The sequence below is a fragment of the Lonchura striata genome, chromosome 12 (assembly GCF_046129695.1).
Source record: "Lonchura striata isolate bLonStr1 chromosome 12, bLonStr1.mat, whole genome shotgun sequence".
NCBI lineage: Eukaryota > Metazoa > Chordata > Aves > Passeriformes > Estrildidae > Lonchura > Lonchura striata.
The window spans coordinates 22732657-22754229 of record NC_134614.1 but is presented as its reverse complement, the minus strand read 5'-3'; the positions used below and the strand labels follow the sequence as shown (position 1 = coordinate 22754229).

The following is a 21573-nucleotide window of genomic DNA, read 5'->3' as shown; positions in this document are numbered from 1 at the left end:
ATTCCATTTATTCAGTTGCTTTTGCCACCCAGCACTGATGGTTTCTATGCTGACTTCCCTATAGAGATAAGAAAACTTGGGGGGAGGTCCAGGTAGAGCTGTGTGATCCTGGGAAGATGCTGCAGGAAGCTGAGGGGGTGATGGAAAAGGGGTCTTGCTTTGCCACTTCTGACACCTGCTCCATTAATTATTTACCAAAGACACTTTTATGATGCCATGCAAGCTGGAAGCCAACATTCCGTGGCCAACCTTGTCCTCTGGCAAAAGTAGAGTGAATCTTTGCTGCAGAAGAGATCTTGGTTTAATTCATTGTGCCTGCAGCTTTAAGGTTAGAACAGAATATAGACCAGATGATAATTATTCCTCTTCAGCTTTTCTGGGGAAGGCAGCATAGGGTAATGTTCCATTTACATTAAAAACAAATCCAGGAGAAGGTGATAAAGAAATGCTTTCACCATGTTTCTTCTCCATGATCAAAAGACACTTGAATAACCCCAACATCTAATTGTCACATGATTAAAAATGTATGAGATCTCCTGAATATAGAAAGGATTGTGTGTAGCAGCACAAATGCTTGATTGAAATGCATAATTAATACCTTCACTCAGCCTCATGCGGAAACACAAGACCAACGGGGCAGGTTGTCCAAGGGATGGATGGATAAGTCTGTGTACCAAGGCAGTTGATTAGTGAAACAATGCTGGTAACTTTTCACTTTTAAACAAGGAAAAAGAACTTTCAGGCTAATCTGAAAATTTTAAGGGGTCTTAGGGATATTTGAGAAACCAATGAGTTAAAAAACCTCACACAGCCCCCATGCACATCTCTTATTTGAACAATTAACTTTTACTTACCAAGGACTTTTTTGTTGAGCAAAAATATATAAAAATTCCACACTGGAAGTGGTGATAAAGTGTAGAAAACACTGTGCTTGCTGCTGAGGGGTGTAGTGTGATGTGCCCATGTGTTCCCTGGAGCCCACCCTGCTCTTGGCTCTCCTGCAGAACTTCCAGGGATTCAGAAAAGACAACGCACGACGCTTCCGTGGGTTCAACTGTAAATGATGCCTTTATATTGTACCCAGTGCACACAGAACACTGCTGCTCTCTTTTACCACAGTCATTCAGGAAAATACTCAGAATATGAATTAATTTTAAGCCTGTAAAAAATACAGTTCAGTATTGGACCAAACTTGGTAGTTTTAATCTCAATTTCTGCTTTTGGAGGAACATTAATCTAAATAAGTTTCTTTTCAAGTATATTCCAAGAATCAACTGGTTTATTTCAGTTTAGTAGCACTGAGGTTTTCTTTGTCCTAACTGATGGTAATGACAGCTAAATGTCAGCTTCATTTCTATCTTAGCTCAATATATAAACAGAAAAGTATACAAAAAGGAAAATGTCCTGTTACACACTCTGTGAGTTCTTCTTGCTGTGTACCCTATGCCAAACAGTTTTGATTCTGCATGTGACTCTCAGTCCAAAAGCCATGCTGAGACATTTTTCTCAATAAATTATTTTCCATATTTTGCCTCTAGTGCAGAGAAAACACTGCTATTAACATAAATGCATAAAAAACCTGAACCTGGAACTTCATTTCATCAAGAAAAAAAAACCCATGATATTTTTATATAACATTTTGGATATATTTTATGTCAAAACATGATCACCAGTCAAACTAGTGACATCTAAACCCAATACATTATTGTGACTTCTAAATTAAAAACATCAGAACAAAACTAAATTTATTATAGCTCTGCCTTCATTAAACACCGTGTGTTGGTGATTTAAACACAACAAAACTCTAGTAATTCTTCAAAAGTGTCTACTAAATAGAATAAAAAGAATAAGAACAATTAACATTTAGTCTGTTACATTAAAAAATTGTTTGTACTTATTCCTATTGCCTGTTAGCTTTACCTAAGCCTTCAACTACTACAAAAATAACAATAAAAAAGAAAACTCATCGCTGAAAGTCAAAAACATTCAAATCAGTTGATACAACATTACAGTACAGTCAACTAACATCATTCAGGGTCTCCTTTTCTCAGGGTAGAGTCCTCAGACCAGGGTCACAAACCTAGTTCACTGCAGGTCCAAAACTGAGGGTTGGCTCGGTGCCATCCTGCCCCGCGATGGCTTCGGGACAACGGGGCCAGCAGCGTCAGAACCACGGGCTCACCCAGCCTCTCCTTCTTTTTATTCAGCACTGGAGTTAGGACAGTGTTAATTTAGCACAATAACTAAAAAAAAAAAAAACAAAACCCCAAAAAGGAAAAAAAATAATAAAATAAACAGAGAAGTGGAAGCTAGGTGAAGCTGCCATTTGTGTCAACCCATTGCGATACGCTATACTAAAAAATCCTGAAATATCCACCTGTCCTCGCCGCTCTGCCACGGGCTAGCAAAGTCAAAAATACAAAAGTCTTCAACTCGTCGTTTTTGCAGAATAAAGCAAAAAAGTCTTTGTGCTCCTTACTACCAGAAGCAAAATATCCTCTGAGTTACCACATGTAATAGCTTCTGGATGTGTCGACTTGGGTCGGCTTGGTCTCTGCAGTGCCATCCTTGTCTTTTTCACTGTCACCTTCCCAGAGATTAATAAGTGGAGGGTAGAGCTCGTTCAGGGGGATGGAAGAGGTCTTTTGCATATATTTTTTCAGTGAGTGGTGGTAGTTTTTTCTCTTAAACCTTTTTGCGATATAAACAGAGACGGAGGCGAGGCTGATGACAGCAAACATGGATCCCATCACCGCTGCCAGGGCCGTGCTGGTCTCCTGGTCGGAAATATCCAGCGCAAAAGCCGCGTTTTTGGTTGTGACGTTGACACAGGATCTCTGCGTTTGCTGATGGATGTTGGACACTGTCAGACACACTTCGTAATCTGTAGAGGGCTGTAAATGTGTGAGGTTGTACTCGTGGACATCCACCGGGACCCTGGCGGTGTAGGTGATGTGAGGGTTGTCAATCTTCATGGTGGCCGATGACCATTTTAAGTTGGATGTCATGACGTTGGAGTTGACTTTCCAAGAAACCAGGATGGAGTGGGACTCGGCTTGTTTAACGTAGATCTTCAGCACCTGGGTGCCATCCAGGAGCGTCCCGTTCACCCGGATGGTGGCGACCCTCGTGTCAGCCCCTTCTATGTTCTGAGCGACGCAGGTGTATCTCCCGGAGTCCTCAACCTGGATGTTGGAGATTTCCAAGGTGCCCTCACTGCTCAGCCTGTATTTGTCAGAGAGGCTTTCCACGGTGACTTTATTGCCCAGAGGGGTGACCCAGTAGATTTCTGGCTCGGGTTCCGCCATGGCCCGGCAATCTAAAAACACCGTCATGCCGATGTCCAGGTTTAAGTGGTTGGGAAAGGTCTCGTGAGAGATCATTGGAAGACATTGCTCGTTTGAATCCTGTATCAGCACTTCCTTCACCTGCTGCCCCCGGTACTCTGGAGGCATAGCACAGAACATGGAGAGAGGCTCCATGAAGCGGATGTTGGTTTTGTTGGAGTTGATCCAGTGGATGACGCAGTCGCACCTGAGCGGGTTGCTGTGGATGCTGATCTCACGCAGGTTTGGGAGGGATTCCACTGTCTTTTGGTAGACTGCATTCAAGGCATTGTTGTTGAGCATCAGGCTCTCCAGGGCAGGGACGTTGCGGAACGCCAGGCGATGGATGTAAGACAGCTTTGGGTTGTTGGTGGCTTCCAGCTTTGTGAGCTCAGGCAGGTTGTCCAGCGCGTACCTATCGACAGACACGAGTTCTCCCATGTTGTTGATGCCAAGCTCTTTCAATCTGAGCATGTTTTTAAAATCCCCTTCTTGAATTTTATGAATTGGGTTTTTGTTGAGATCCAGGAATTTTAAATTGGGAACTTTCTCAAGTGCAAGCTGAGGAACTTTTACCAACTTGTTGTCATAAAAAGAAAGGCTTTCAAGACTATCCAAGCCTACCAACGCATTGCCAGGAATGTCTGTGAGGTACATACCTGCCAAAACAAGACTCCTTAAATTTGAGAGTGGTTTGAAATTCATATCAAGTATTCCAATCACTGGGTTTTCTCCAATCATGAGAATTTCTAAGTTGGGAGTAGAATCAAACCAACGGCTGTCAATAACCTTTAATTTATTGGAGTTGAGGTGTAATCTCAGAAGATTTTTCAGGCCAGAGAATGCGTTTGCAGAAATGCTGCTGATCTGGTTGTGATTTATGTAGAGCTCCTGCAGATTGCAGAGGTCTTGCAGGCAGTAGTCAGTCATCTCTGTGATCTGGTTCTCCTCCAGGTGCAAAGTCGTAAGCTGAGTGAGGTTGGAGAGCCCCACATCTCTGATACTTGTGAAGTTATTTTGTGAAAAATCCAATTCTGTTAAATTAAAGAGCTGTTGGAGTTCGTCTGTGGTCTTTGCAATGTTGTTGCTTTGCAACAGAAGGACTTGGGTGTCACTGGAGAGGTTGCTGGGGATTTTTGTTAACCGGAGGTCGTTGCAGTCAACTGTGGTGGCTTCCCTGTAGGTTGACTGTGGTGTAAACCAGGGCCTGATTTCACAGACACAAAGCTGTGGGCATTCACTGCTCTGTATGGAAGACTCAGTTAGTGAATTCATTAACAATTCTAGCACCAACTGGCACACAGTTAAAACAACTCTAACCTTTGCCATGCTGGCCAGCGAGGGCGTTCAGCTCCCCAGCCCCCTAAAATCCCCACGGAGGAAGAGGGTGATCCCCTGTCGGGCAGAAAACGTAAAGCTTGACGTTTGAGGTGAAAGGCTTGGACATCCAGAAAGGTGAAAGATGATTTTCTGAGTTTAGTGAAGTTAAGAAATTCTCTGAAGACTCTCAGCTGCTCCTCAGTGTTTTAGAATCTTCTGTAAATCAGTGCCTGAAGATGGTCCTGAAAGCAGATTAGGGTATATGTTATGCTCAGCTCATATATAGTTCATCTATTATTTAGTTTCTGCAACCTTCGAAAGAAAATATCTGAAAACAATCATTATTTCAACAGTAATCTCTTACAAAAATCCCAATCTGGTGTAGCTAAATTAGGTAGGGTTTGGAGCTCTCTCCTTGGGGTTACCATGAGAAATCTCTCTGAGTGAATTATTTAAAAATGAAACTTTGGGATGGATACCTTTCAGATTTACCCTGCAGGGATAGTTTGGATGGCCTGGGAATGCTGAGGTGGAGGATGTGCTGGTGAGCACGGCGGGGTCTCAGACGAGTCAATGCCCAATCCCTGTCCCCAAGGCTTGGATTTCAGGCGTGTGGAATTAAGGCTCAGGAAGCTGCTGGTTTAGAAGTTTGAAGCTAAATGCTTATGAACTTTGCCAAAATTTATCCAAGCTAATCGAATCAGTTCCAGATAACAGCTTAGATTTAATCCAGCTCAGCACCAAACAATAACAGTAAATTTGAGTAAATGAATGTACTGCCCTTATTTCAGCTGTTTGTACTGCATTGTGATCGTATGAGCTGTTCACCACAATTCCAAATTGCTGTGTAAGCCCCTCATTTGTATCTGCTTTGCCTGAAGTTGTTCATGCAAGACTGCATTTAAATTAACCCAGCTGTGTCCAGGCACCTCAGAACATCTGGTGTATTGTGAGGCTTTGAACACATATTCCAGGAAAATCTCCTAGTAAAATATTTCTCCTCCTCCCCTCATTGGAAAATCGCTCTGGTGAGTGCAGTTGAGACTTCTCAAATAAAATTTTGGGTTTTTATGTAACTAAAATAATCAGGTTGTGCTGTGTGGACTCCCCATCCCTGGAAGTGTCCAAGACAGGGTCGGATGGGGCTTGGAGCAGCCTGGGATAGTGGAAGGTGGCAGGGGTGGAACTGGATGGACTTCAAGGTCCCTCTCAACCCAAATCACTCTGTGACTCTGTGATATCTGAGAGAATTCAGTGATGAATTCACATCTTTTTCAATTAGAACGTAGCAAAGCTTCAGCCAAGTCACAGCCCACAAAAGATGGTTCTATATAAAATAATAAAACTAAATACAGCTTCTGAAATAGGTTTAAAATACTCCTCTGGATGGTGGTGACAGGAATTGCATTCGTACAACCCTTACTTCTAAATCTGATCATATTAAATAATTACCATGTTTTATTTCAGATTACAATGTAGTGCTGTACCCAACAGCAATTTTATTATTTATTTTTATATTGTTATTCTGTGGTTGTGCTTTGGAGGAAGGGGAAGAGGAATGGGACCCAGAATACATTTGACTCTGCTGAGTCAGATTTTCTCTCTGGTAGCTGAGCAGACTCTGCTGGAGGGGGGAAAACCAACTGTAGGACCAAGATTCCTTCCCAAATAACTTCCAACTGATGGAAGAATTGACTAAGACCGTATTAAAAATAAATCCTGACGGCACTGTGATGGTAGGGGATGTGTTAGCGTGGAGTGATGAGGAGGCTGGTGTAGCTGACTCTGATGGATGCTTCCCTCCACAGCAACACATTTGTAGCTGACCCAAGCCAGCCAATTCTAGGAAAATTGATGGCATCTGAAGTTTAATTGATTTAATTGCAGATTTTCAAATGGCAGCATTTTGCAGTGAATAATGCAGGCGGTCACAATCCCAGGCAGGTACAGGAGGTGCCCTCACACAGGAACGTGTCCCTGCTGCTGCCCTGCACCTGGCCCAGGTATCCCCACCAAAGAGGGAGCATTGCTCCCAAAATTCCTGCCTCTGGAATTTCTCCTGCAGCTTCTCAGTGGATGAAGAGAAGGGAGTTGGTGCCTTACAAAGCTGAGGGCCCTAATGATGTTTTACTACTGCTTTAGCCCTGATGTAGCTGTATGAATCATGTAAAGCTTTAGAAACCAAACTGCCTGAAAAACACTTCAAAGGTTCTCTTAAAATATGTAGGAGCATGTCTAGATGTTGCAAAAAAAAAAAAAATCAAATTCTATCTTTCTTTGTTGAATATTTATATCCTCTTACTTGCACGTTACAGTTATTGTTCATCCTTGCTAAGAAGGCATTTGTGGGTTTATTGACCAGAGTTCTGGGTTTATGTTCACTGTAAATATATTATTTTACAAGTTCCTAGTGGCTTGTTCTCTTCTGTAGCTATTTTCTACTGCAAATGGATTTAATTTTATTTAACTTCAAATTTAGAAACAACCCACACATTGCTCTCCTCAGTCTCTCCCAGCCCAGGGTGGCTTGGATGAAGCTGGAAACGAAATTCCAGGGTAATAAAAGAGTGAATTCTGAGCAGCCCTGTGTGCCCCAGGAGGGCAGGGAGGGACAACCCAAGTCATGGGCTTTGGTTTTAGCTACCTGTGGTGTGTAAAACCCCATCCACAGCCCCGACCAAGGGTACAGAGGCAGCAGAGCAGCCACCAAAAGCCATCCCTTTGCCCAGGATTCTCACTTTCCAGTCTGTGCAGCACTGGCAGGACTGATCCCAGACACCTCTGCAATGTTTGGTGTGGCAGATCCTGAGGGTATGAAGGAAAGCTTTTAGCATTCCCTGCCTTCCCTCTCATTTGTTAGATTCATATTTTCTGCTGTTCCAACCCACAACAGCAGTTGTAACAGCTGGTAACTTGATATCAGCAGAAATAATGGCTAATTTTATGTGAGAGATATGGAGGGAATTATTTTACTCTGAGCTAATTAAATGCATTTTCCATGGCACTGCTCAGTACCCGGTGCAGAAAAAAAAAAGCCACATTTCTGTCACCAGAAAACCACAGCAGCTGCCGGGGTGTTGGTTTATTCCTGTTCCCTGAGGGCAGGAACAGAAGCATCATTCCTGTCTCCCATCCTGGAACTGCCACGGGGAGGTCTAACTCTTCCCTTTCCACCTAAGTTCTGAAGAATGGTAAATACTGAGAATTTGTCTGGCCTAAGAAATCACGAGGGTGGCTGTTTGGTTATGGAGTAGAAGATCCTTCATTTCAGTTTTCCTTGGAAAGAGGATGGGTGATGGGTGGGAAGAGGTGTGCCCTGGCAGCCACAGCCTGCTTGGTGGCTCCTAAAGAGTGAGGGTGGGTGGGTGATTGGAAGAAAAAGTACATTTAAACCTCCAGTGCAGGAAGAGGAAAATATGAAGGGACAAGCATGAAAGAAACTGTTCATTAAAAGTGTTCACAGTTAACCTGCCAACTAAAAAGAACAGATATTAAACATTTTTGCTTGGTAATAGGAAAACAAAGCGTTGTCACTTCCCTGACAACTGTATTAATGGTCACTATTAAAATTCGCTGAAAAGTGCAACAATCTTGTTTGCACATGGATATCTGGGAGCATTTTGAAACCGTGGTGCTGCCACAGCAAATCCTCCCTCCCCGCAGTTACGTTGCTCATCCTTGCAGAATTTCTTTTATATTGCAGTAGCATCAGCCCAGATTTTGGTCAGCAGCCACCTGCACTGAGTGTGCCCAGGTAGAAGTTGGAGGGATCAGATACACAAAGAAATTACCTCGGGCTAAGACAAGCAATTTATTCTGCAGTTGCTGAGAGCCAGGAGCACACGCTGATCCCCCGTTCCTCCCCTCTTTCCCAGGCTGAGCCTCAGTACCTGAGCTGTGTGCTGGAAAATTGTCTGTTCTGCTAATGACTCGTGCAGCTCCTGCATTTCATCAGTGCCAGGAAAACCTGTCCTGGCTGCTGCAGCCTGGGCTGGGTGGGACAGCAGGGGAATGCAGGAGGGACAGCTCTGCCCAGGCACCTGGAGCAGGGCTGGTGCCAGCTGGGAGAACTTTAGGTCTCAGGGTCTGGGTGTTGGGATGACCCCAGGAGTGTGAAATCCTCCTTCTCCCAGCCCTGCAGCCAGAGGAGCAGTCTGAGTGTGCAGGATCAGCTTCTCAAGCTGTTTATTTTCCCTTCTCCAGAACATTCTCTCTCTGCCCTGATGAGCTCTGGCCAGCAGCTCGGCCATGGCATTCTGTCTGCCCTCAGGGGGTGTTTGCATTTTATACCAAAAACTGCCTGTGCCATGTTTGCAATAACGTGCCAATATCTGTCATTTCTGTTGGGCAGTGTGTCTGTGCCTTAAACCAACAGAAAAGTGTCACCAGCACAGCAAGGCATGGAGGGCAAGGAGAAGGAGAAGAAGGTCAGGACACACCCAAATCCCTCCATCTTGAGCCTCTTAATATTCTAAAAACCCCAAAATTCTACTTTTCCACCCTGTGTTAACTCAACTACCACACTGCTCAAACCCTTGTGGTTTGTAATTCCTCACACAAAGTTGGCAGCTTTTTCCATGGGCTAGAATGGAAGCCACAGGTGTTTGTGACTTTGTGCCACGGTTTGGAGCCAGCCAGGGCAGGCACAGGGATGTACTGGGTTGTGACATCCTGGAACTGGGAGATGGAATTCAGACTGGGAGCAGCACAGATCCAGGCCCTGCTGTGTCCCTGAGGAACAGGACAAGAGGAATGGGCAGGAACTGATGCCCAGAAGTTCCAGCTGAGCATGAGGCAGAACTTCCCTGTGCAGTGACCACTCACTGAACACCCTGCCCAGAGAGGGGCTGGAGTCTCCTCCCTGGGGACATTCCAGACCCCTCTGGACACAATCCAGTGCTCTGGGCTGATGGCACCAGATGTCCCTTCCAGCCTGACCCATTCTGTGACTCTGTGAAGAGCCCCTTGGGAGTGAGAACCTCCAGCTGGAGGTGGGGATGGCAAAGGAGCTCCGTGGATGCTGGGAGCACCACTGGAACCCAGGCTGGGATCCCTGCAGGCAGCTGGGCGAGTTTAAGGAAAGGGTTTTGTGCGTGTTGGAGGTAAAACCTGCCCTGCCCTGCCCCTCAGCAGGGCTCCTGCAGCTCTGCATCCCCATTTTCCTGGATAAAACAGGGATTGGTGCCCTGCTCAGCTGAGCCAGCGCCTCAGGCCAGGCTTTAGGAGGGAGAGGCACTGAAATAGGAGCAGCCTCTAAATCCCAGCAGTAAGCTCGACACTAAACCCAGTCTAAAAGCAGGTTGCTAAAGTCAGGCTTGCTCCAGTCAAGAGCATCAGTGACCTTGCACACCCTAGGGAAAGAGAACTTGGGAGTTTAATAACCAAGACATTTCCAGCCAACCCACAGAATGGGCTCCTTTCCCAGGAATTAAATCTACAAGGGCAATCCTGTGTATTTAGGAAAAATATTGAGGAATAATGCTTGATAATAAGCCTTTTATAGTGTGGTTTTTAAAGTCTCCAGTGCCACCAGGAAATAAGCTATTTACAGGTCTGAATTGTGAAAAATACAGAAAAATCAAGCTGAAAATGATGACAGTTGAAGGAGCTTGAAAAAAATATGAACGTGGGAGCTGGGTATTAAAAGGAAATACAGAAACAAGGGCCCGTAGGACATGTAATAATGGTATAAAGCCTCAAAACACATCTTCAGGGATTTATAATATTAAAGTTTTTGAGGGTTCTTTTCCTTGCAAATAATGCCTACTTTTTCTTCTCATCTGTACACACATTCCATCAAAATAAGGTCTGTGTTTTATTTTGGGGAAAGCTCTGGTGAGAAGGCGATTTGCTGTATCTTGAGACAACCTTAGCATGCTTTATCTGTGTTCTTTTGAAAAATACTACTCTTATCTCCACCAAAGAACTGCGAAGAGCATCCTATTCATAACGGCTGTGCTGCAGAAACAGCATATTACAGCTTGGAAATTTGTAATTTATTGGAGCTTATTCTTAAGGCTCGCATCTGATACAGTATTTTTCATTAAAATATGGAAGTAAATTTGCAGGAGAGGGAAAAATGGTTTTCATTCACAGACTGCTCTGGAGTGCAAGGGGCTGGATCCCCTGCAGGGAGCAGCCACTTGGTATTGATGGCCCATCAAATCCACCACAGAATTGCAACCCAGCTTCTGGCAACTGATGGAAAATCTCTTGCAGGTTACCATTAACCAGTCACATTACAAACATCAGGAATAACAGGGCTTGCCAATCAGTGGGCTGTCAGATGATAGAGGGTATTTGCTTTAGGAAAGAAAAACCTCATAAAGCACTTCATGGCCTTGGCACCTGAAAGGTGAGATGTGTTTGTGCAGCAGGAATATTCTTATGCTCAGAACACAAATTATTATCAGCTTTCTTACTACGTTTCTTTTCATGAATGAGTTTGGGACAATATAGGCTGTTCTGTCTTCATGTCCTACTGAAAGGCTTCAATGTGAAGGCAAAGCTTTGATTCCATTTGGTGCAGAAGAATCCCATCTGTCACCATTGTTTTGGTTCCACATCGTCACCAGAGGAAGTTGCTGGATTAAATCAGCATTTCTGAGAGCCAACCCATTGCACTGCCAGGTTAAGATCCAGGTCCCTGAGCCCTTCCTTGCAGCCCTTCCCTTCTCCCTGCCCTGCAGGTGGAGGGCAAACCCCTGGCTGTGCTTTCCTTTCCCTCTCACACACCCTAACCCATCCCCAGCCCTCTCTCCGTTTTAATGCAAGGGAGAATTGAAACCTATGGTTTTAGTACAGGATCTAGAATTTCCAGAGCACAACTAATTTGGGAAGGTCTCTTCCAGCTACTTTTTGCATGTTGTGTATCTGCTGGCTGATGGATGAAAGAGGACCAAAGGCAGAGAAATTCTGCTTTGGCTTCTTACCATATTTAAAGAGTAGAAATGGATTGAGTCATGGCATGTTTGGGATCTCAGAACCATGTGGAAGGAGCTGAGCATCTTTGTAACCCACAGGGGCACCTCCCTCCCTAGCATTTCATACAGAACAGCTCAGAAAATCTCTGCTTCTTACCATCCTTACCATCTATCAATATCAGCACAATTCAAACAAAAACCTAAAAAAAAAAAAAAGAAAAAAAAAAGAAAAAAAAGAGGACAAAGGGCTTGAAGAGATTGGGTTGGATTTTGGAGTAGAATTCCCTTTTTGTATTTTGACCACTCTGAGAGCCAAGGAGCTTGGCCAGTGGAAGCAAAGTGTTAATAATAACAAAAGAAGGAGCACACAAGGAGTACTTTTAGCCAGGAGAAACAGGGATGCCAGAACTCCAAAGGATTTTCCTGAAGCAACAGAAAACCCTTTTCCTCCCTTTTTGCTGACTGGCTTCTGGCAGTGTGATTATTTTGCTTCCTACACAGTTCTAGATCAAACTCCAGTTTTGTGAGTCACTCAGGATCCCCCACAGTTGGGAAAGACCCCGGCGTGTACGTGGTTGTTACTACCACAGAGGATGCCAAAAAACCCTGTGCTGCCAACGGTGCCTGATAAATCCCAACCAGAATGAGTCAGGAGCTCTGGAGGTATTTATAAATCAACACAATGGTGCTGGCTGTAGGGAATGCACAAGGCTTGTTATTAAAAATTATATGTGCATGGAGCTTCAATTGCTTATCTTCAATTCTTCAATCAAGGAAAAAAGTTCTTTTTCTGGTCCTTGTTACACTCTGTTTTGATAATTCTGTTTCCCGTGGCTGTAATATGTGTTAGCATTTCAATTATTAGTGATTAAGTATTAAACTGTATTTTACTATTAGCCTAGATCTATATCTACACAGTTTGTACATGTAGTGTGCTGACACAGACTTCAGCCCTGAGAATAAAACAGACTTTTATTGATTTTTTTTCCCCTGAGTTTTATGCTTACAAAATCCAATTCTCTGTTTCTGAGCTATATATATTTAAATGTTAATAGCCCCATATATCGAGCTGGCTGATATGGGAAGATCTGATAGGAAAGATTGTGAGCATACCACTAACAAAATAAATGGATTTAGCACGGGAGGTGCTGAGATGTAATAGAAAGGCTGTTAGCACCAAGACAAAGATCTGGAACTCAACCAAGCTGGGAAGGGACAGAACTAATTCCATTAAGTGGCCACAGATCTGGGTTTGGAACTGCTCTGGACCAAGGCTTTACTGTGACCTGAGAAAAAGGCTCTTTTCTCTCTCCAGTTCCACTGCTGTATCCCATAACTTTCCCTTTCCACGAGTCTTTCTGCACTTCTGCTACATGAGATACCTGTTCCCCACCACTGTTTCATTCCAAAGTCTCTCAGGGATCAGGGCAGGAAAGCTCAGCTGAGTGTGAAACCCCCACAGCCTGGGTTTAACCATTTCTCTCAATCTCAAGTATAACCTGAATTTTGCTGCTTTGCTCCGTGCAGAAAACAGTTTTGCTTTGAGAACGTTCACAAGGTTAAGAAAGAGAGAAAATACATCTCATGTAATGTGTGGTGTGTTTCAGAACAGGCTATAAACTGTCCCTTGAGCTTCAGTCCTCAGGCTGGTCAGGGCCACATCCCAGGTTTTCCATGGATTGTTTCTTTCATCATTCTGCTTGCAAAACACGGAGGTACTAAAATTTCCACCTGTTGCAGAAAGGAGACTTTTTCTTCTCAAAATTTTAAGTTATTGGTGCTTTATAGATAAAATCTTTACCTAATTACAGTGATTAATTTGGGCATGATAATGTTTCATTTGTATTAACCAGATTTGTTGCACTTAAAGGGGGCAGAAAGAGAAAGGAAAAGAGATTTGTCAATGAACTTAGAAAAAAACACTGAGCTGGTTTTACTTGGTGCCTTTTACTACAATGAACCCATTTTAAAGACCCATTTTCAAGCAGCAATTTAAAAACTTCATTTTTGCAACTGCTTGTTCGCCTATGGCTAAGATAAGTTATGTTTCAATGCATTTAAAAGTCACTGGTGGCTCTCTGGAAATATCAATATTTACTCTATTTCTGTTAGAATGATGGATCATTTGTAATTTAAAAATTTAACAAGGCCAATCAGCAGCTCATCTGCATCCCAGTAATTGTACGCAGCACATTAGCAAGGTATGAATTTATTAGATAGTTTTGGACTTGCTTAATCATATAAATGATACGATGCATGAAATAACAGAAAAGTAAGGATTCATTATATAAATGATAAGCATTTTCAAATTACAAAAAGACAATCCAAGATTTGATTGATATTTTGTTAAAACATGGTAAAATGTTATTCTGCCAAACTTTGGACAAGCTCAGGGATTCTCTCTGAGTGACCAAACTTTGGACAAGCTGACAGATGCCCAAATGGCTGGAATACCAGAGTTAGTTCAATTAAATACCTGGAAATGAGATGCTGACTGACAACCTCTGAAATTTCTAACTCAAATGCCCAAGTAAGGTTTGCCTCCGTGTTCAGCTGCTTCAGCTTGGGAATTGTTCAGGGAAAATACTGCCCTGTGTGACCACTGAGGGCTGAAGGGCAGCACCTCAGGAGAGAAAATTATGTAGTAAGGCTGCTGTAGCCAATAAAATAAGGGAAAGAGCTGCTTCTCCTGGCACTTTTATAACTTCAGTGCATTCTCACTACAGCACCCTGTTCAATATTTCAGGCCTGTTATTTAAACTTGCTTTGCCTTGTTGTTCTGTTAGTTAAAAAGGCAAGAAAAAAGGCAATACTCCACTGTAAATACTCGATCTTTAGAAACTGTGCTCCAGGTAAAAACCAGGTCCTGTTCTTTTAATAATTCAGCCAGATGGAATGTCAGGGAAACACTGCCTTGTAACAACAAATTAAGGTCTTATGACATAGAAGGCGAAGGTATAAAAATATTTTACAGGAGAAGTTAAGAGCAGAGGCTAATTCTTGTCTCACTGATGCCACAGACTTGTCCTGCCTTCACCAGGGGGAGAATTAGGCCAATCCAAAATAGGCCAATCCAGTATTTTTCTTCAGTGCCATACACAGAAAAAGGAAAGACGACATCTAAAGAGCAAAACAAAATTTGAATAAAGTTGCAGGGTTTGAAGCAGCAAAGAATAAGAGAGTGGGGTTCAGAAGAACTTTCAGCTGGGGAGCTCTCAGCTCTGACCTTACAGAGCCCATGTAGTGAAAAACTTAATTACTCAGCTGCAGGAAAAGAATGAGACTGGTGAAATCTTTGAGTAACTCAGGCACGTCTGCAGTGACTGTTTCTTATCAAAGTGGTCCTGTGAGTCCCCTGCCCAGAACTTAGGCCCTTCAAATCTTATAGAAACACCATTATTTGATAATTAATGACAAACTAACAAAACCAATTCCTAAGCCAGCTCTTTGATTTTTCTCTGCTCTTGCCCATCTTTCCTCCCACGTTAATTGCAGAAACAAAACGGAGTATGGGAATATTTGTGGTGGGTTTCCTTGGATTTCTGTTCTGGCATGGGGCTCTGGCTGCTTCCCACCTCTCCCCTCTCCCAGGAGCCCCCCAGGCACTGCCAACCCTCCCAACAGAGTCAGCAAAAAACCATCCCAGCTCCAAAATCCCTTCTGTGAAGAACTCACAAAGGATTTTTGGGAAAGATGTGTTTAACGCCGGACTCTGTTAATGACTTAACTGCTCTGGAGCACAACCTGGAATTCTCCTGGGAACAACGAGGGTCTCCAGGCTGTAAGTTCCAGCTGGGAGGGGCTGCAGGAATCAGCTGTGCTGGGGCTGTGCTGGAGCTCAGCCTGGGTCAGGGGTGGCTCCGTGTGCTGGAAAAGTCTCTCCTCCAGCCCGAGCTTCCAAAAAAGGCTCAGCAGTCTCTGTTGTTGGTCTCAAGGCAGTTTATTGCAAGTTATCTAAAAGATTTTCTTCTGGGGCTGCTGTGGTTTGCTCACAGCTCAGGCAGAGGCACACACACACCCTGACATCCTCTCTGACCCCGACTGCTTCTTCTCTCCCACCCAGGGCTGCTGCTGTCTTTTATATGGGACATTACGTGTGACATGGTTACAGTTTATCCCAATGCCTATTACCTATATTAAATGGTGATTTTCTATCTTTTATATGGTACATTACGTGTTACATGGTTACAGTTTTTCCCCAATGCCTATTACCTATATTAAATGGTGATTTTCTATCTTTTATATGGTACATTACGTGTTACATGGTTACAGTTTTTCCCAATGCCTATTACCTATATTAAATGGTGATTTTCTATCTTTTATATGGTACATTACGTGTTACATGGTTACAGTTTTTCCCCAATGCCTATTACCTATATTAAATGGTGATTTTCTATCTTTTATATGGTACATTACGTGTTACATGGTTACAGTTTTTCCCAATGCCTATTACCTATATTAAATGGTGCTTTTCTACTCTAAACCAATCTGGGAGTGCCAACATCACCAAGAACATGGAGGTGAGGAAGAAGAAAGAGGGAGGACAGGGCAGGCCCAAATCCCAAATTCATCTTAAACCCTCTGACCCCCATGTACAAAACCAAAACCCCCTGTAGAGCACTCAAAAATTCTTCCCTTTACTTTGCAACTACTTCTACTCTAATATCTAAACTTTTGTGACTTCTTGTTCTCCCTGCAAGGTTGGTAAATCATTCCATGGTTCAAACCCAAAATCACAGCTGTTTCCAGCTGCCTGCCAGGGTCTCAAATGCTTCTGACCTGGGCCCGGAACCTCCAAAAATGTCTGAGGGACATTTTGAGTTCCGACAGGGCTGAAACCAGGCTCGCTGTGTCCATGAGCCTTACACAAACATAGAGAAGGAGGAGGGCTGCATTTATGTGCTTCCAGAAACTTTACATAGATTTTCTTCAGTTCTGTGTCTACAAAATGTCTGCCAGGAAAAAATCTGGAGCTTGGCAGGATGAAGCCTCACACGTGTATTGTTCGTGTAACTATGGTAACCTACAAATGCCACCAGTGTTTCCATTTCATACACAAATGAGGGGACAGCTGTGGGGACCACATGTCTGCCAATGGAATAATATATGTGAACTAGGATGCCTTGGTCAGAAAATTACAACTCATCTATATTAATCAGGGCTTCAAAGAACAGGCACCTCCGTGGTGACAAAGTGCACAGGAAGACAGAGGGATTTTTATTTTGGAAAATTTTGGCTCCTCTGTAAATATTTGTAGCATCTTGCTACTTTGCTGGTTGAAAAATAAACTAAAATAAATACAGTTCAACCAGAGCTGTTTTATAAACATCACTTAACTCTTCTCCTTGGGTTTTGTTTGTTTGGGGTTTTTTTCCTGATGCCTGATCCTGGTCTGAGCCTGACACAGAGGCAGACCTGGGACCAGGCAAGTCACTCACCTGGGGGAGGAGCAGCTCCAAAGGAGACAGAAATAATGTGGCTCAGAGCTTTGTGAACAAAGTCCCCATTTTTACTCATTGATACCATTAACAGAAACAAGAGCTTCAAAAGATTAATGAAATAAACTAAAAAAAAAAAAATATTTTAAAAATACTGTTGGAATGTGGACGAGTCTCTATCACCCCTAACAACAACAACATGAAATCTGCAGACCCAGTAACGCAAATAAATCCCCTTTCCAGTGAATACTAAGCTATGCAGGCTGCAGTGGCAGCAATACCTGACCGCTGCTATGATTCATCCAAGGTGTTTTCAGTGTCCCTAGGAAAACAGCCGCGGAGCGGGGATGTGCCGCCCTCCTTGGCAGCGGCAGCCAGGCAGCAGCCGGCTGCAGCAGGAATCCAGCACGCCGGTTAGGAAAAGTTTTCCCTGCCTTCTGCAGTGCCACGCTACTGAATCGGTGCGAAACAAAGGCTGCAGCATCCCCTCCTCCGCCCGCGGCACCGGGCTGGGCTCCGGGCAGCCGGCACCTGCGGGATTTAGGGATGAGGGATGCTGATGGTGAGGAGAGCTGGGTGAAATGATCCCATTCGCTCCACGAGCCGCAACCAAATACACAGGGAGAATCGTGGAATCACAGACTGGTTTCGTGGAATCAGACACTGGTTTGGGTTGGGAGGGACCTTTAAGATCATCCAGTGCCACCCCCTGCCATGGCAGGGACACTTCCCGCTGTCCCAGGGTGTTCCAAGCCCTGGCCTTGGGCACTGCCAGGGATGGGGCAGCGAGAGCTTCTCTGAGCACCCTGTGCCAGGGCTGTTCCCTGTGAGGTCAGACTGAACAGAAGTTTCTTTTTTCAGCCTGAATTTGGATGGGCTCGGCATTATTTATGGCAGTAAAAAAAGGTCCTTTACAGTTCATGTGAAAAGTTGTTATCCTTCTATAGTTGTCTGACTTAATGCAAAATCCTATTTCCTTCAATGATCAGTAGTGTTATCGTGTCTGTTCTAAATGGAACAGACTTTACTGTTGTCACAGTAACTGGTCTAAGAAAGTCCAAAATGCCTGCTGGGAGAGATAATTTTATATGGGCTACATAAAATGTTGTGCAGATAACTTTTAAGTGCCAAGGTAAAAGTTAAACTGGAGCTCTTGTCCCGGAGCAGTGGCACAAGAGAGGCTGCAGAGCAGGGGGATAGGGACCCCAGGGGCTGAGAGCAGAACCAGCCTGGCTCTCCTCTCTGCTCCCATCTGGGAACCTTCGTGTGCTGCTTTGTCCCTCTCAGTGTCCACCGTTAATTTAAATTCCGACTTGCAAGACTTTGGGACTCAGTTTGGTGGGATCCTTTGGACAACAGCGTGACTGATGCGCCCTCGGTCATTCAAAGCTCTGTGGTCTCCCTGTGGGTATATCTGAGCTATTGGCCAGAAAAGGTTTAGGATCTTCAGGAATACTGGGTTCATTTTCTAGGGACCCTTTAAGTCCATAAGGAAAAGAATTAAAGGTTCCCAAACTAGTTTTTATTACTTGGGAGCTATTGGGCAGCTCCAGGATAAGCACAGAAGCACCCTGCGTGTGATCTCTCACCTTTGGACAACATTATTGCCTACTCCGAGTTTAATTCTGCTGCTTTCCCTGAAATGATGGGAGATGCGCCCCGAGCCAGCACTGGGGGAGAGAATAACTTGGGGGAGAGGGAAAATCGCAGGCGAACATCTGTTGTGCGGCCCCGGCAGGGCTGAGCCGCCGGCACAATGCGCCTCGCTCCTGAGCCTCCTCCGGAGGGAACGGGGACCGGCCCCGCGCTCCGAGGGGCGACAAAGGGGCCGGTCCCTTTGTCCGCCCGCGGCCAGGGACCGCCGGTCCCGGCGTCGAGAGCTGCCCCGAGCTTCTCCCCGCACCTTTCGGGCAGCACAGTTCCGCAAGAGCCGTCTCGGAGGGCAGGTGCGCTGCAGAGGGACCCGGCGGAGCATCCCTGGGCCGCCCTGCGCTCTGCCGCGGCCGGTCCCGCAGCGCCCCGCGCACAAAGCCGCGGCCGCGGGAGGAGGGCGGCCCCGCTCACACTGCGCCTTTATGCCGCTCTCTGAAGGGCCATTGTCGCACTGAAGGCTCCTTGTCTCCTCGCATTCCTCCGGGTGAATGGATGAGGCAGGACATCTGCCGGGATCCGCTCCCATTCGCATGCAAATGGGGGACGCGGGCAGCGCTGCCGCACCGCCGGCCCCGCGCCCACCGCCGGCACCGGCGATCCCCCCGCAAGAATCCCCCATTTACCGCACACCGGCCCGGGCAGCAGCGGGGCCGGGAGAGAGGAGGAGGAGGAGGAGGAGGAGGAGGAGGAGGAGGAGGAGGAGAGCGATGCTGCAGCCCAAACCCCGCAGCCCCGGGGCGGTCCCGGCGCGGTGCGGAGCCACCGAACCCCCGCAGCCCGCGGGGACTCCCCCGGGGGGCACCGGGGGCGCGCCCGCCACCGCAAACTTTGCTCTGTCCGCGGGCCGCACCGCACACCATCACCGCATCGCAGCGCGCATCCCCGCAGCCTCCGCTCCCTCCCCCGAGCCCCGGCGGACGCACTCACCGCCGGCCGGGCGCTGCCGCGCTTGTCCCCCGGGGCTGCACATCCGCTGCTGCCGCGCGGTCCCAGCGCGCCGGGATGCGGGGAGCGGTGGGTGGATGGGAGGATGGATGGATGGATGGGCGGGAGGATGGCGGAGCGGTCCCCCCGTGCCGCTGCCCGCCCCAGCGCGGCGGAGCGGCGCTGCCGGTGCCGCTGCCGGTGCCGGTGCCGCCCGCTCTGAGCCGCCGCCGGCGCGCACCTGGGAAGGCGCCGCGGGTCAGCTGACGGGCCGCGCTCCCATTGGCTGCTGCGCGCGCGGCACCGGCCGCGGGGCGGGGCGAGGCGCGGCCACGCCCCCTTTGGCCACGCCCCCGCCCGGCCCCGGCGCGCCCGGGGCTGCCGCGGGCATCGCTCGGGTCCGGGAGCGACCATGGGCATCCCTCCCTTCCTTGGATCCGGGGGAGCGACCCTGGGCATCCCTGCCTTCCTCTGGATCCACGGGAGCGACCATGGGCATCCCTCCCTTCCTCTGGATCCAGGGGAGCGTCCCTGGGCATCCCTCCCTTCCTCTGGATCCACGGGAGCGACCCTGGGCATCCCTCCCTTCCTCTGGATCCGGGGGAGCGACCCTGGGCATCCCTCCCTTCCTCTGGATCCGGGGGAGCGACCCTGGGCGTCCCTCCCTTCCTCTGGATCCAGGGGAGCATCCATGGGGATCCCTCCCTTCCTCTGGATCTAGTGTGAGCATCCCTGGGCATCCCTCCCTTCCTCTGGATCCAGGGGAGCATCCCTGGGCATCCCTTCCTTCAGATCCAGCATGAGCATTCCTTCCTTCCTTCCTTCCTTTGGATTCAGGGGAGCATCTCTTCCTTCCTTTGGATTCAGGGGGGCATCCCTCCCTTCCTCTGGATCCAGGGGAGCGTCCATGGGGATCCCTTCCTCCCTCTGGATCCACGGGAGCATCCCTGAGCATCCCTCCCTTCCTCTGGATCTAGTGTGAGCATCCCTGGGCATCCCTTCCTTCCTCTGGATCCACGGGAGCGTCCCTGGGCATCCCTTCCTTCGGATCCAGCATGAGCATCCCTTCCTTCCTTCGGATTCAGGGGAGCATCTCTTCCTTCCTTCCTTCGGATTCAGGGGAGCATCCATCCCTTCCTTCCTTCCTTCCTTTGCATCCAGAGTAAGCATCCCTTCCTTCTTTCCTTTGGATCCAGGGCTAACATCCTTTCCTCCCTTTGGATCCAGGGTTAACATCCCTCACATTGTTCAGATCCAGGGTTAACATCCTTTCTTTCCATCCTTCAGATCCAGGGTGAACATCCCTTCCTGCCACCCTTTGGCTCCAGGGATAACAGCACCTTCCATCCTTCAGCCTCAGGGCTAACAACCCTTCCATGCTCAGGCTTTGGAGTTTACACCTTTCCATCGCTGGGCTTCGTCCTTACCAGTCCCCTCCAGTGGCACACACGTCCCTGGCACACCCTGCAGGTCACTGGGGCTGGCATGAGCAGCATCACCCTCATGATCCATAACCTGTGTCCAGGACAGCATGAACCTGCTGAGAGATTTCCCAGCTGCCCTTCGAGTCCTGGTTCCAAATGTTTTCAATCTTCACTCGGAGTGACACAAAGGTGTAGTGAGAAAACACTGCGGCCCGTCAGGACTCAAACATTTGGGTTTCTGTGCTCTGTAGAGCCCCAAGGCTGCCAGAGCTGCAGGAGGGTTTGGACACTGCTGCAGGGATGCCCAGGGGGATGGTTGGCTCTCTGTGCAGCTCAGGGGCTGAACTGGATGATCCCTGTGGGTCCTTTCCTACTCAGGATATTCCGTGATTCTGTGAACCGTAAGAGTCATTTGAGCTTGAAATTGGAGGATTTAAAGCTGTCTGTGTCAGCTCTCTGATATGTTCTGTTTCCTGTCCTCTCCCAGTTTTCTGTCTCTGTTTTCACTTACCTTAGTTTGCAATTATTGACTTACACATTTCCCCATTTTTCTCCTCCTGACCTT

The 21573-nt window shown here is 46.7% G+C and overlaps 1 protein-coding gene across 1 annotated transcript; it reads right to left on the bottom strand.

Annotated features, from left to right (window-relative positions):
• Positions 1 to 1045: 1045 nt before the first annotated feature.
• LRRN1 (leucine rich repeat neuronal 1) lies at positions 1046 to 19808 on the bottom strand. Its single transcript, XM_021529006.3, has 2 exons — positions 19588 to 19808; positions 1046 to 4888 (listed from the first exon to the last, which is right to left on the bottom strand). The coding sequence occupies exon 2, from the start codon at positions 4653 to 4655 to the stop codon at positions 2505 to 2507; it is 2151 nt and encodes a 716-aa protein (XP_021384681.2). The 5' UTR covers positions 4656 to 4888; positions 19588 to 19808; the 3' UTR covers positions 1046 to 2504.
• Positions 19809 to 21573: the final 1765 nt, after the last annotated feature.

Excerpts from the sequence above, each read along its gene's own strand:
- LRRN1 (XM_021529006.3), bottom strand. The coding sequence starts at position 4,655 with ATGGCAAAGGTTAGAGTTGTTTTAACTGTGTGCCAGTTGGTGCTAGAA.